Below are 16304 nucleotides of genomic sequence, written 5' to 3' on the forward strand. Positions count from 1 at the left end.
CAGCAGCCCTTTGTTGAGCTGGTTCACTGGAGTGGCCCAGCCAAATTGTTTCAGCATTCACTCTCCTCTATTTATCACAGAGAATCCACATTGTCAATGCTCAGAGTGTGTGCAAGACCCACACATGCCATAATCAGTTGTTTCGCAGGAGGAAAAGCAAAAGCCAAGGAAGGGAAGCAGGAATCTGGTTTGCTTCTGACAGCCCTTTGAACTGTGCTCTGGCAGCTCCGAGTCCCCAGGGGCACATCAGGCACATGTGCTTTGGAGAGCAAGAGGATCCAGGGCTGATCCTCACTGCTGCTGCTGGGAGTTTGCATGGCCACGGCATGTGACCCAGCTGGGAGAGAGTCCCTGCCTGGCTGAAGGGGCTGCACGTAGCTCTGTACTCACTGCTGATTTCCGTGACCAAATTCCATGTCCTGCACGGCGTGTGCAGCTCCCATGTGATGGCATCCATGGCTGGGGAGCTCCCCAGGGATACAAATGGGCACTGAGAGTTAAGTGCTAGCCTTTCAAAGCTCACATCTCTGAGTGAAACCATTTGGCAAGCTCTCTGTGTCTTTGCTAATGATTTCACCCCTAGGAAGGTATTTTTACCCTCTTCTGTGTGCATGGTGCTGATGGGTCCGTATTGATGGGAGGTCTGGAATCTGTTTCTACTAAGAAAACCCCTCCCCTTTTCCCAACAGGAACTAAACAGCAACAATCTTCAGATGTGTATTTGCACACACACATTTGTACATGCACACACTTTTCCTCTGCATTTTATTTCCCCAGTGTTATATCCCAAATGACATTCCCAAAATACTCATATGAAATGCCCGTAAATCCTAATGGGGGTAAGAGTTCCCAGCCTTTCTCCACCAGTGTGTTCAAATGTAACTCAAGCTGAAAATTTCCAAGGGGAAAGTGATCATGAGGAGCTCACTGAGACACTTGACAGAAATCTAAACCAACCCATTGCAAAGAGTTACAAACAAAAACTGGTCTCAAAACCAGTGCTCCTCCTGTGACATCATGTCACATTAATCACTGCTAAGTTGACCTAATAAGGATGAAAATTCCCATTTTGCGGCCTGCTCTCCCAAACAAAAAAAAATGCATCTTCTGCTGTGTCGGACCTTTCGTAATGTCTGCCAGAAGAGATGGGGTTGGGAGCTTTGCTCAGATGTCAGTGTAGTTAGCTGAGGCCCGAGGTGAGGGAGAAGTCCATCTTACTGAGGGTCTTTTCTCTCTAAAGCACATGGTGGAGTCTCTGAGAATGAGGACTCATGAGATATAGATATAGATATATATGTAATGTGTGTGTGTGTGTGTATGCGACCAAAGACTAAGCTTAAAGTGGAATCTTTTGGCTGGAAAACCAAAGTAAAAATAACTTGGAGAATCCCTACTGTCAAATCTGGCAGTTCAAACACTTGCTTCTTTATACATATAAATGTGCATGTACATATATATATATAGATATCAAGTTAAACAAACTTTTCTCCTTTGATTTGAAAATGTGCACAAGGAAAACTTAAGCTGAAGGATTTTACTGATGAATTAATAGTTCTGTGCTTGAAGTGTAATAGGAAAGAATGTGTTGATGTACACAGATGTACAGTTTTGGAAAGACATAAGGAGTCTGAGTGATCTGCAGTGGATTGCAAACACTGTGCAAGGTGTGGCTACCTACTTAAAATTATATTTCTTTTTTGTGGACACCACTAGCAGCCTCTTAGTGAGTGAGTGCTCAGATGTTGACATCTGAAATGAGAAAGGGATGATCACGTTTCCATGCTAAATTATTGTGCTTGTATGTGTCTTGTGCATGGTTTCAATTTAAACATCTCCACCTGTAAAGTCTCTGGCACCTCTGCTTTGAAGACTGTTCCACCTACCGTTCAGTACATGGTCAAGAAGACTTTGTTTTAGTCTTCTGAACTTCTTATTTCTCTGATTTTGTGCCCTTTCTCTAGTAACTGATTTGAATGAATTAGGACTCATTACCTGTTGCTTTTTATATTTAACCAGAGGATCTGAATTGATATTTGAACAGATTATAGTCCCTTAAGGAAAACACCCATGACCAATAACACCATACTTACTACTAATATAAACTGAAGGATATTCATGTCTTTAAAATTAGGTTAAATTTAATATTTCATGGAGCACATTGAGTCTTGTATTCCATTTTTCATGTGGATGTTGACAGTATAAAGCAGCTGACTATAAGGAGAGCTTCAGTCCAGAAATGTCATTACTCTCTTAATTTAACAAAAAATATGTAAAGAATGATGTGAGATTTTGTATATGGAAAAAATAGCACATCCCAAACAATTTAATCTGATCAGCCAAGAATAGTATCTGTTTATAATATGATTTAAAACACCAGCTAAGGCTGGGCAGACAACATTTATTAGTACTTGATATATTTTTGAAATATATTTATTAGTACTTGATATATTTTTGAGATGAAAAGATGACCACGCAAAGGGCAAACAATTGTCACTTGCTCTGACTCAAACTCAGCAGAGTTTCTTTCAGTGTCACAACCCTTCAGTTTTGCTTCATGTCCTGCCCCGACTGAATTTGAAAACCATGACAGTCAGCAGAAACAGCCCCTCTCTGACAGACCAACCCAGATCACCCAGAATCAAAGACCTAACATCAAAAAATACACCCTGAAGGATAATGAGGCTGGGCCATGAGAGGATGCAATCAATTTACATGGCTATTGTGGTTACAAAAGAAAAAAAAGCACTTGAGGAAAGCAGTGATGTTCCCTGGATGAGGAAGATGCTGAGTCCAAACCACAACAGCCCTTCACAGTCACTCCAGTGCCATTCCTCAGCTTTATGGTCTTTGTAGTAGACCTCAGACCATAAAACCAAGAAGTATCATTTCACTTTGGCCCACACAGAAGCTGGCTTTCTCATCCTTGCTACTGAGCCAAAATTTAACAACAGCAGGAATCCAAGTAAACTCCTGTAACAATGAGATACCCTAATTTTTACAAATTATCCCCAGGGACACTTGTCAATGCTGTTTGAAGAATCCATAATTAGCACTGAAATGCATTTGTCAACATAAATCAGCCATCTGGGGATGCCTAACTCTGCTGGGGTTTTTTTCCCCCATGTTTGTTTGTTTCCTCAGTGGGAGATTAATTTAAGACTCAGAGGAAAGCTTTCTCTTGACCAAAACTCATTGAACTCTCCCTAGCCATAAATTTGGAATGCAGCAGGGACCATTAGATCACCCCATGTGACATATTGAGCGGCACAGGCCATGACATCATGCACAGCTACTCCTGCACTGGGCCCAGAAAACTGTGTAGAGATTAACACTTATCCTCGAGAAAATTACAGCATGTTTGTGGTGGGAGTGATGTCTTCAGACAGATCAACTCTTCCTTAGAGTACAAAAAAAGGTGTTAAACCTTTGTTACAGGTGAAGAGAGAATCCATTCCATTTCTGTTTGCCTCTTTGAATTTTTAATAACCTAAATGTTAAAATAATTGGTAGCAATAACTAAAGTATGGACAATATTTTCCTTGAATGCATGTTTCTTGTAGTGTGTCTTGATGATCCTAGAATATTCCCATCAATGCTAGGCAATAACTCGTCAGTGTTCTGAGAGTCCTCAACCAGAAACCCCCTGTATACTCATATTTTAAAATATTTCTTTCAATCCAAGCCCCTTGGTGATGTGTCCTGACTGTGAGTGCCTCAATCCCAGTGGCTGTTTCTCTTGGACAGCACTGATCTTGCCTCTGCAGGCTAAATCTCTCTTCAGCATCCAATAAGGGAATGTGGGAATGTATTTTATCTTTACTATCCAGTTATCACATGAGAAATCTTTTTTTTTTTAAAGTTAAAGAATTCTTAAGGGAAAATAGAAAACATAATTCAGGGAGATAGGGCTGAGAAGCATTATTAATGTGCTAAGGGTGTTAGAAATTGATGCCTATCGGCTTAGATTAGTCTGGATGTCATGTAAATATACACAAATATAGGGAAAAATATTTTAATATAAGATTTGGGGTTAAGTCTCACCTGGCTTTTCAAGCAACCCCCACCAGTGTTTTCAAAGTACCAGGCCCCACAGAGAATATGTTTTGTCAAAATAATGAAAGCTTTGTTCCTTTCATCATGTAATATCTAATGTTTTTTTCTCCTGTCAAAGCTCCTTTCTGGTCTTGGACTAACTACTTTTGCAGCTTGCAGCAAAAAACATTTGCTAATAATAACCACTAGAGTGCTTGGAAACTGGTTTCACAAAATGTCCTCAGTCTCTAGTTTGTGAGGGAATAAAACATGTGGAGAATTAACCATCTTTTTTATTTTCAATCAGAAAAAATAGTGTGTCCATGCTGCTTTCCAGATGGCAAGCAAAAGCATGATTCCTGGGCTGCACTTTATAAAGTGCAGATAAAGGCTCAGGCTTTTATGGAATTCATTCACTATGGCTGTGAGGCAAGGCCTCTGAAACGACCCTTTGGCCTAGAGTGACACATGGCCTTAGGGTAAAGACCCACGGCACACAGGAGGTGTTCAGTAAATCTGAATATTCCTCTGGCTCTCACTTGACAATGTCTTGAGTATCCCAGAAAGCCCAGAAAGAAGGGTAACCCTTGTGTGGAAGGAGCCAGGCAGTTGTATAGGCTAGGGCAGATCGCTGTAGGCCAACGTGCTCATGAAGAAATGCTCAAGGGGCAGAACTGTTTTACAAGGCCAGAATTGTTTTACAAAGCCAGAGTGATGCCAGGGGTAGCAGAGAGGTTAAAAGTGAGGCTTGCAGCAGGCCTTTCAAGTGTCGAGCTCCTGCTTCTGTCCCTGGCTTGCAACAGATGTTGCAAAAGAGAGCGCAAGAAATCCTGAAGGTGACAGCCACAGAATCAGCTGCCAACAGGGGAAGTTTGTTCCAAATCCTGTTACTCAGAGGTTGGCTTCGACCCTGGAGCATTAATCTTTATATCCCCTGTAAGCACTCCCTGTGTTTGTTTGCTCTGTGTCCCCACCACGGTAACTCTGAATCTTCTGGGTGTCCCAAACATGGACAAACACTCTCACTGCCATTTTTCTGTTTAAAACAGAGAGGTTCCTTAGGTGAAAGGTAGAAAGAAAAAATAAAGTGCAACCCCAGACATTATGCCTGTCCTGGAAGGACTTTATAATTACTTTTCTGAGTTTAGAAAATAGTTTTGCTCTTCTGGTAGGCTGCACAAAGAGCCAAAGCATATTAAATACACAGAATAAGTGATGTCAAGTAATGCAGTTCCAGTTACACCGTGTGCAGAGGGATGGGAATGGCAGGGACACGAGTAAATGTGAAGGGATGATGTTGATACCTGGCTGCTTCTGTCCCTGACCTCTTGCAGAACTGCAAAACTTGCTCAAGAAAGGGGCTTTGCACTGAAGGATTTTCTGCACAGAGCAGGAGCACAGCACGTATGAACATTGTGATAGACAAATGTTATAATACTGGCTTTCTGCAAATGTTAAAATGAATGACGTTCAAGTAGCTTTGTAATTGTAATAGATACATATTATAATAATGGCTTTCTACAAATAGATGTTATATGTATAATGTAGCTTTGTTATATAGTTTTGTAACAATAACTAATGCCTTTATTTCTGTCATTAACTAAAAACTTAGACATAATAGTGAAATAACTAATATAGTTATGCTTGTGAACTGTCTGCTTGGTTGGATAACATTGTGTTGAAGACCCCCGCTACTGACTTGCCAACTATCAGCAACTGCCGTCTGCAGAAACCATCGACCAAAGCCCACTCTGGAGGTGATGATAAAAACTGACTAAAACCACAGCCAAGAAATGTGCGTGCTCTGAAAAGGCAGATCCAAGGAGGAGCCCTGCTAAACAGCACCTGGAACATGTAAACTAGTTTAAGGAAACGTTTGAATATGCATCATTGATTATGAAGATGCACTAGGCTGATGCAATAGTACAGGTATGTAAAGGTGTCTACGAAGTAACAGGTGTGCTCTTGGCTAAGTGCCAAAGCACCCAGCGCTGTGAATTTTGCTTTATTATCTTTGTCCCTTATTGTCCTTTATTAAACTTTTAAATCCTAACAGGAGAGTGAACCTCATTTTTCACAAACATGACATTCACGGCACGAAGTTCTGCCTTGTTTATCTGTTCAGCATCCTGGCATATGACTGAGGTGTATTAGTGTTACCTCAAAATACCAATATCGTAGTGGTCCAAGAAACAGAGTGCATTAAATTGTGAAGCAGAGAGAGCTCGGATACAGGAAGGTCCAAGAGTATAGAAGAATGAATGAAGAATGCAAAGAGAAAAAAAGGAAAGGAACAGGGAAAAATCAGAGACAGAAGAAATCGTTGGAGGTTAGGATTTTTCATTTTGTTTCTTTCTCTCATGGAATTTTGTCACATCTGTTGCTAAAAGACAATAACGACCTGTACTTATGAGAGGCAAAAGAAATGGCCAAGGTAGGTGAAGGGTGCAGCTGGCTACTCTCTTACCTGGGAGGTTTTCTCTTTGGAAGGGCAAAGATACTGTGAGATTTTGGCCAGGTGGTGAGGGCCTGGGCTCGGCTCCTCTCGCTCTCTCTCTTTTGGCATCAGAGGAGGCACAGGCGGTCTGCGGTCGCTGCCCAGAGGATTCACTGCAACTACGGAGCTTTTGTCCTCCCATTGCTTCTCCTACTGTGGGTGAGCCTTTGCTCATTAGAGCAGCTGTTGGACTGGGACCTTATCAACACCCTATCCCTCACCATCTATTCGGGTGCCTTAGGGGAAAAACCCAGGACCCCTACCGCCTCCCCCTTCCCGGGGGGTGCATCTCCCCGGCTGCGTGCAGCAGCTGCTATGAAGAAGCCCAGCCGCCACTGTCCAGCTCCGCTGCTTTCTGCCGCTGCCTCAGGCTGTTTTTGGTACACTCTAACCCACACCCCCTGCCTGCCGGGACCCAACAGCTCCTCCTACAGCTGCGGAGCTTCTGATACATTTCCTTTACTACTCTGGGGTCTTCCTGCCATCCCAGCCGCTGCTCCGAGGTTCCTGCTGCACCCCTTTCGCCATCCAGCCCGCCCGCCATTACCGCATGAGGGAGACGCGGCTGAGCTGGCGCCACAGCGCCCCCTGCAGGCGCGGGGGAACCATCGCAGCTGCCCTGCCCGGCCGGGAGCCAGCAGCGCCCCTGCCGGCTGTGAGCAGAACTGCACCGAGGGGAAAGGGCCCGACAGCCGAGAAGGGATGGACTGGGTTCTGGTTCTGTTTGCTGCTGCTGCCAGTGGTGCTGTTTGTTTGCCTTGTTATACATACTAGTAAAGAACTGTTATTCCTTTTCCCATATCTTTGCCTGAAAGCCCCTTAATTTCAAAGTTATAATAATTCAGAGGGAAGGGGGGTCATATTTTTTCCATTCCAAGGGAAATTCCCACCTTCCTTGGCAGATACCTGTCTTTCAAACCAAGACATTATTGTAACTTTTTTATTATTATTATTATTATTATTATTTTGTATAAAACCTGCTTTTGCACAGCATCTGACTTAACCATGTATCCAACAGCCAGTCTCAGAGAAATTCACAGCCCTGGAAATGGAGGACAGAGACAAATTGTATGTGCTTCCCTCTGACTCTTCTTGGAAGCTGCAGCTGATCATTGTTTGGACACACAACAGACAGATTAATTCCTCCAGATGTTCACCATCCACCCTTCCAGAACATTAATGGGCAGGCCAGGGAATGAATGCTTTTAGCAGAAACTTCCGTTTCCTCTGCTGCTTCAGATGAAGTATTTTGTCAGAGTTTTTGTTCTGGAGAACACCTGTTCCGAATGCAGGGAGTCCACACCTCAGAGCAATGCCCCTCCCTGCCACCACCCAACACCTCATGAAGCCTGAAACCATCCATCCAACAACTGCTGATGTGCTATTTCCAAAGAGAATTAGAATCCAGCATTGCTTTTGACTATTTCACCTTACAGGAAAAAGGAAACATTTAAAATTCCGAAAGTATTTAAATGGTTGAGTGGCTTGGAAGGTCAGAAAAAAGATAGTACTTCTCTCAAGCCACAGACGTAAGACAATTTCAGCAAGAGATTTGAACAGGAACTTGTCCATAGTTATGCTTATTCAGGAAACAAACATGTATTAATTTAGGTTACCAAATGTGACAGAATTAGTTGCCTTATTTTTATGTATTCTTGTAGAAAAACTTGGGATGACATTTTTGGGAAGACTCCAGGTAACAAATGCCCATCTTAATTTGAAGAGGAAAGCTGCTTCCCACCAATTCTCAATGCCAGATTATATAAAAACACAGGTGAGGCACTGCTAAAAAACAGGAATTCAGCAGCAGCACCCAAGTGCCCCTGAAAACCATTCAGATAGTTTTGAAAATGCTATCTCTAGTATTATTGGCAGGCTTCCCTCTCATTCCCATTCATGAGTTCCCACTGGGAAAAAATAACCTTCTGCTGGAGCAAGGAGACTTAATCCTATGAAAAGTAAGTGAAGCAAGTACACGTGTTTCCTTCCATGTAGGAATCTACCAGAGAAAGCGAAACAGGATTTGGTCTTCCAACGTGACGAGAATGTTAAAGAGGCATCTGCTTTTTCCAGCTTGAATAATTTCAGCGAAACACATGCCCAGGTGGCAGCCAGGAGGACTGGAATTTCTCAGTTTGGGCTACAGCTACTCTAAGATGTGTGTTGTCCTGCAGCCAAGTATCTCACTCTGAGAAGAAGAGCAGCACTTAGCTGTTTCGCTGGTTTTCCTGCCTGGAGTGAAACCAGTTTTCCTGTGGGGTGGACAGGTCACTCCACCTGACCTGAATTTGCTCTCATAATGCCCTTGCCACAAACCAACAGAAAAGAAAAAGCCTGGAAAACCAAAGGTAAAATGGTGGCTCTTCTCCAGTGAAATCCGTGATGAATTTAGCTATTCCCTTTAAGAGAACAAGGAATTCACACAAACAGGTCAACATCCAAATGTCATGCACAAAATCCATGGGAGGTGTTGAATGCAGAAGTTTCGTGAAAGCACTCACTTACATAGGAAAGCCCCACATTTTGTGACAGCCAGCAGAAGAAAGAGACTCTTGATAGGAAAAATATGATTAAAAAAATCAGCATGCCATTAAAACAAGTATAAATACACATTATATTACATGAGTGAAGTGTGTTTTCTTTAGTGTACGTGCCATTTTTTATTAATTCATACACTAAGTGCTAAGGTGTTTTCTAATGCCATTAGGGGGTGCTTTCAGTAAGTAATGGAATAAATAGTTCTTGCATGGTTCTCTTCTGCATCGTGTTCTTGATTTCTTAAGTAAAAGGAAATTGAAGCAAAATACCTCAGATGCCTCCTCCTTCCAAAGCCAGTGCCATGGCACGAAGCTGTGCATCACGTTTCTGAGGCACTCTGGCTCCCCTCGGGCGTGATAAACTGCACTTTGGGCACGATGAGTGAGGAGTTGGTTCTCCGCATGGAGTTGCTCCTCCGAATGGAGTTGTTTCTCCTCATGGAGTTGCGCTTTCTCAGCGAGTTTTGGTGGGACAGCTCGCTCTTCTGCAGGGTCTGGATGAGGATGGAGGGCTTCTCATCGAGCTCCCGGGCACTGCAGCGCGGCGCAGCCACTTTGACGGTGTTCCCAAACTTGGAGTAGTCAACGGCATACACGCCTTCCTCCTCGGTGACGATGGGCACAAAGCGGTGACCCCACAGGATCTCCTCTGCCACGTAGGAGGTTCTCGCCTGTGTTGTGATGCCGGTGGTTTCTACAACCCCTTCCAGTATCACGATGAGCTCCAGGTCCTGGAGCGCCAGGTCGGAAGCGGATATGTCATAAAGAGGACTCCGCTTGTCTATGACGTGACAAATGATCAAGGGAGCCACCAGGAAAATGTTGTTGCTTTCAATGGGGTTATCCACGGGGATATCCACTTGGTGAATGGGTATGACTTCTCCTTCAGGGGTCGTGGTCTTCCTCACGACCTGGATTCTCACCGAGGCGCTGATGATCATGCTCTTCCTCAGGTCCCCCACCCGGAACATGAAGCAGAGCTTGCCATTGCGGACGGCAATGACCGCCTGCCGGCTGAAGATCAGCGTCTCGGCCCGCCGGTGAGCCTGTGCCGTCTTCATGAATATGCAGCCCAGCATGACAGCGTTGATGATCAGCCCCACAATGTTCTGCAGGATCAAGACCGTGATGGCCAGGGGACACTCCTCGGTCATCATCCTGCCCCCAAAGCCAATGGTCACCTGAACTTCGATGGAGAAGAGGAAAGCGGAGGTGAAGGACCTGTAGGGGAAGATTGCACCCAGTTAACTCTCAGGACATGTAGCACGGACTAAGAAGCTGTTAACACGTACTTCCAGAAACAAACTTAAGGACCTATTTGTATGGTTCTAGTACACATAAGCCTTCTGTTAACACCAGCCAAAGCACTGCATGCTAGGTGGCTTAGATTTGTGTGGCTGGTGTGGTGTCTGATGGTGGCAGGGGAGACCTCAGAGCCTGAGCTCCTCAAAGACCATCTGGGTGACCCTGAGCTGCTCAGGGAATCTCTGTCCAGGAGCACAGGCTGCCCACTGGCTTAGTGAACAGCTCTGGAACAGCTGGGCTTTCCACCTTCTCCATCCCATGAAGCTCTTGGTGGAGAGAGGTGGTTTTGGCAAGAGTGGGCAGTCAGCTGGCACACTGAGATCCTTCCACCAGCCTATGCAGGGAAAGGAAACAGGGAAAACTGCAGCATTTCACTCATGCTACCTGAATTGTGACCCAAAATTTCCTGCGGAGGGAGGGGAATGGGGCTTTCCCAGATTTGTGACGCTTCCCAAACCCTTGCTCATCTTGTGACTGAACAGGATGAGGCTGCAGAGAGAGGCCAGTGGCCCCCAGGGTATCCCCTGCACACCCTGGCAGCAGCACAGCCCTGTGACCCAGGGCTTGGGTTTAGCTCACTGCCAGGGAAAGACCAGCTGGAAAATGTCAACACAGAAGTGGGATGTAGAAGTGTGGGTTAAGTTAAATACCCTAAAATGCTATGGTGCTGGATGTCAGAAAATGCTGTCCACAAACTTCCCAAAATACTTTATAGTAGCCACAAAGTCATATCCCCTGTATAAATCAGGGTCCTTAACTTCCTTTTATATTTATTTATTCCTTTATTCCTTCTAGATACATCCTTCAAGCACAATCCAATAAATCTGAAGCATCCCAATGTTTAACAGGGATATACCTGGAAAATATATCCTGCCCATGAAGATAGGTCTTAATCATTCATTTGGTTTGCTCTGCTTTTCAATTAATCTGCTTTTAATTTTTTTTTATTTACTAGCCATATTTTCACTGGTATATCAAGGACACATTCAAGTAGCATAGGCAATACTAGGGATAATTTTCTGTGCAATGAGAAAGTCTATCTTTCAGAAAACCAGCCAGTCTCTGCACAGATATCTTTGAAATAACTCTTTTCTTTTGCCTTTGCTATTTTCCTTAATCATTAATAAGTTCCTTTGTATTGAGGGGGGTAATTTTTGTATTTCACTGTGAAGAAATCAGAGATGAAGGAGTTAATTAATAGAATCCATGGAATGATTTCTTGTGTTCATGAATATTCATTTACATGCAGAATGAAGCTTCTGGATTAAACTTCATTCAGCTTAAAAATCCATCCAGTAAATAACCTGACTTCCCTTAGCAATATTATTTCTTTCAAAAAAAAAAAAAAGAAAAAAAGAAAAAAAGAAAGAAATCCACGTTTTTAACAGTGGAAGTAAGTGAAAGAGCAAGTTTGTAAAGCATTTTGACCATGTGAAATGGGAGAGAGTAAGTGCAAATCACACTGTTCCCAGGTCCTTCCCCCCAGAGCTGTGTAACAGCTTTCCTTTTTGGATAATGTTTGCTTTCTGTGGCAAAGAGCTGTGAGGCTTAGAAATTTCTGCAGTACTTTGTAAAATGAAAGTGCTGTGCAAGCTCTAGGCACTGGTTAAAATTTCCAAAGCCAGGTTTTCCCATAAATATGTAATGGCATCTACCCAAGAAAGCTCTCCTGAAATATCTGTGGGCCTAAATCTCAGGGGAGTAGCTTAAAAACAATTTGCCATGATTCTGGCATTGCAATACTAAAGATATTTTACACCCAAAACCTTGCCATTCTTAAAGATGTCAGCAGTCACATCATTACTTCATGACTTTGGCCAAAGTGGTAGCCAGATTTCCCTAGGAAAGGAAAAGATTTCCCATGGCTTGGACATTGGACTGGAGCAGCTGCTGCCTGAACACCCCATGAGGGAGGGGTGTGTGTTCTTTGGCATGGGCTAAACCAGAATTTCTATTGACTCATTCACTGTGCTTCCCAGCAGACATCCTGGAAGAGCCACAGGTAGCTACGGGGAGGGAATAGGGGCAGAGTCCTGGCTGTGGATGTGCCTGGCCCCAGTGGCATGAAGCCCCTGGCCCCCAGCTCAGGACCTGTGGGGTGACCCAGCAGCCACACCAAGGGAGCCACCAGCCACGTGCAGGGATGTCCCCTCAGCTGACCCTGACGAGCTGCAGGGCTGTAGCTGTTTGCTAGTTCCGGTTGGACAGATCCCACAAATCCCAGAAATGCCAGGGGTAACGCTCCTGCGGGCGCAAGCTGGGTCATGACATCTCATTTCAGAGGAAACTGCTTGTGGCCAGGCATTGGAGAAGAAATAAAACAGCAACCCCTGCTCCAATTCCCCCCAACCTAGTGAAGGTTAGCTTGGAAAAATCTCCTCTTATTTTACCTCGGAAAATCTCCATTTAGCAAAAGAAGTGTCAAAACAAAGGGAGAATTAAATGCCTGCTACCTCATGGGCCAGATACAATGTCCCTTCAGACTTGATGAGTTGCCTCAAAACTTTGTGTGGGAAAGAAGAGAAGAGAAGTGGATTCTCTGACGTCTCAGAGCACTCTGCAGCCCCCAGACCCTCACAGCACTGCAATGTGTAAAGGCAGATGATCTGGGGCAGTCTGGTGGTAGAGAACCAGGACTTTTCTACCTAAAAACCTAGTGCGACAAAGGCAGATTTAACTGATGAGATCCTGAAGTGATCTTATGGCTTACCCCACCTGCAATTCACAGTCTTCTCTTCCATGTATGTTTGTGTCAGCTTATCAGAGCCTTGACAACTGCTGTGGCTTTGGGGACGGAGAGTAAAATACTTCAACAGGTGACATTTAATCCAGTCATCCCTTAAGCTTTCACTGTCTGACACATCATGTACAGTGTGGAAAGTGCTCCTCTGTCAAACTGCTGGCCTGTGGCTTCACCAAGGTATTTTGAAGCCTCGCATATTTAAGAGTCTCATGGGATTCATCTTGAAACGCACCTAGTTTTGCCCTAAGTGACACATTTCCTGGCACCTGTGGCTGGTGCCCTGCGTGACACCCAGGGCTGGTTCCCTGCCTCGCGGGAACTGCTCTGGAGGGAGCACCTCTCGCTGGCGTGGCGCTGGGGATGCTCCCGCTGCCGTAGACAACGTTACAATACATATAACACATACCCACTCTTGCAGCAGGCTCTTATCTCGACAGGCAATCGAGTTACCCACAGAGTGTGGAGACACATGAAAAGCAGCAGGTCTCCCTCTCTTTCAGATCCTGTAAGGAATCAAAGACATCTACAGTACAGTATTTTCCAAGCCTGGGAGGCTTGCTGAGTTTACGCAATCTAGAGGAAAACACTGCACTTTTCAACTGTCTCAACCAAACATAACGGTTCATGTAAACCAAAAGCTGCACTTCAGACAACGCCAGGACAGCAGGCAGCTCTGTCCCTCCCCGTCCTTCATCCCACCAAACTCTACTTTACCTGACACACGTCACGCACGGTGTCCACTTCGTGCTGTTCAAAGTGTTTTCTGTGCTCGGGTCCATGTCGCCGTGGGCAAAAGCCACCAGCCACCACATCATGGCAAAGAGCAGCCAGCTGCACAGGAAGGACATGGTAAAGATGACCAGCGTGTGACGCCACTTCAGGTCCACCAGGGTGGTGAAGATGTCCTGCAGGAATCGCCCCTGCTCACGGATGTTTTTGTGGGCCAAGTTGCATGCGCCATTCTTGGCGATGAAGCGGGCTTTGCGTGGCCGGTCGCGGATGCGCGGCTTGCGCAGGTTCTCGGCAGCGATCCGTGCCAGCACATACTCTTCAGGGATGATACTCTTGCGAGCCAACATCTTCCTGCCACCATAGTCCACTCAGCAATGCGAAATGGAGGACGGTCCCTCTAGCAAGTCGCCGCAGGGCTCGCTTTACCCTGCAAAATAGAGAGAGCCTGGTCAGAGTTGTCACCTGTGCAAGAAGTCCCGATTAGGTACCCCCTGCCAAACCCCCCTACATTAAATGCTGGTTCTACAGTGCCCTCCCTCTCTCAGACCATCGTTTTTATATGAGCAGTCAGTATCAGCTCGTAGCAGAAATGAAAGATGCTATTAGGAGACTCCTTGCAGGAAGGGAGGCTGCAAAGCAGTCTCACAAAGTCGGTGTAAAGTACCGTGACAGACACCAGGTCGGTTCCTCAGGCTGTTTCTCCGGGAGACAGCAATGCTCAGATGGGTACCGGAACACGAAGCACTAAGTTATTCGCATCCTTCAGGACCTGAAGAATCAGATGTCTGTGGTTTGAGCCGAATTTAGTCTGCGGAGAGAGTGTGGAGACTCCTTCCTTACGGCTGCAGCCCCGCAGCGCATCCAGCAGCCCGCCGGGAGCCCCTGCCCCGTCCCCCGACAGCATCACAAGAAGGGGCTGAGCTGGAGGTGCGGCAGGCAGGGAACGGGACTCCACAGAGCAAGCGGTCGCATTTTCCCTCGAGGCTCTCCTTCCCTTCCGGGATCAGGCGGGGAAACCCTCCCTTTATTTCCAAACTTTGTCCCCAAACGGGTGACAGAACAAACCCACGGAAAGCCCGGCTCCCCGGCGGCTGGCCCGTCCCACCGGGGGAGGGCAGGGCTGCCTGACCCCCGGCGCCTCGCAGGGACCCCCCCGGCCCCGCCGCCACTCACCGCAGAACGGGGCGGGACGCGGCCGGCCCGGGCGGAGCGGGCCGGGCGGAGCGGGGGGGTCCGGGCGGAGCGGGGCGGGGCTCGGGGGGGATGCGCGGAGGGGCCGGGCGGGAGTCGGACTGGGGATGCGGGGCTCGCTCGGGGTGCGGGGCTCGCTCGGGGTGCGGGGCTCGCTCGGGATGCGGAGCCGGGGCGGGAACCGCGGTCGGGATGCGGAGCACGGGCTCACAGCTCCCTTCGCTGCGCGGTGCCTGTGGCCGATGGGTTCGGGGCTTTTAGGCAGGTTCCGGGCCATTTAGCAGCGGGGCAAGGTGCTAACACTGGTGGTCTGTGCCGTTTCGCTGGGTATACAAAGCTGCGCGCCTGCCTGCTTCCCCTGGCAAGCCAGGAGTTGCGCTGGCTTTATCTTCCCTCAAATCTGGCTGAGACAGAGAAAACGAGGCTTGTGCGTAAGTGTTTGGGGGACCAAAGCCAGAATCTCATGACCTTTGCAGCTTTGGACAAACTTAATTACCTGTCTCTGCAAGAAAAGGAGGAAAGACATTTCTTTTCACGGGTCGCATCAGGCCCATTGTAATGTTCAGCTGGGGAATGGGCACCGGCAGATGGAGGCTTGTATTTGGGATGGGTATAGGAGGAATTATGCACAATGACAACCTCTCCCCCACCTCCCCAGTGAAATCACTGAAGTTCTTTCTCTTTCCCACTGGTTGAGGTTTACAGTTTTGGCCCTTGTGTTTAATGGAAACTTGCATTCTTGGAAATTGCAGGTTTTTTGTTGGGTTTTTTTTGGTTTTTTTTTTTTTTTTTTTTTTTTTTTTTTTTTTTTGTTTTTTTTTTTTGTCCTGAGGTCTTAGGGTTTGTAATAGGAAGAGTAAACAGTACATCAACTTTATGAAAATATCTAAATTTAGATTTTAATGAAGCCAAGTGCAGAGATTGTGTCAGATTAACCACCAATCCAAGGAGTGTGAGTGTGTGTGTGTATGGTAGGGAGGTTCCAAACTTTTCTGTGTACCACTCAAGTGAATCACCTGTAGGGTATAAAATTTATACAGAACAAAATACCTCACTCCTCTCTGTAAACTAGGGAACTGCTTGACAGGCCTGTTGCAATCAGGAAGGTTTTAAGCATGTTCAGGCTTGGAAAAACTGAGAAGGCACCTTTGACAGGCAGTGTAATCCTCAGCTTGAAGATATCCACCCTGCTGAACACATGCACGTGCTCAACTTTAAATAGATGAGTGGTTCCTGGAAACTTCTCCAGCACTGGCCTTTGCTAATA

At 46.0% G+C, this 16304-nt stretch overlaps 1 protein-coding gene across 1 annotated transcript; it reads right to left on the minus strand.

Annotated features, from left to right (window-relative positions):
- Positions 1 to 7453: 7453 nt before the first annotated feature.
- Positions 7454 to 15028, minus strand: KCNJ8 (potassium inwardly rectifying channel subfamily J member 8). Its single transcript, XM_010410292.4, has 3 exons — positions 14511 to 15028; positions 13829 to 14273; positions 7454 to 10287 (listed from the first exon to the last, which is right to left on the minus strand). The coding sequence occupies exons 2-3, from the start codon at positions 14191 to 14193 to the stop codon at positions 9387 to 9389; spliced, it is 1266 nt and encodes a 421-aa protein (XP_010408594.1). The 5' UTR covers positions 14194 to 14273; positions 14511 to 15028; the 3' UTR covers positions 7454 to 9386.
- Positions 15029 to 16304: the final 1276 nt, after the last annotated feature.

Source organism: Corvus cornix, chromosome 1A (assembly GCF_000738735.6).
Source record: "Corvus cornix cornix isolate S_Up_H32 chromosome 1A, ASM73873v5, whole genome shotgun sequence".
In the NCBI taxonomy this organism is placed as follows: domain Eukaryota; kingdom Metazoa; phylum Chordata; class Aves; order Passeriformes; family Corvidae; genus Corvus; species Corvus cornix.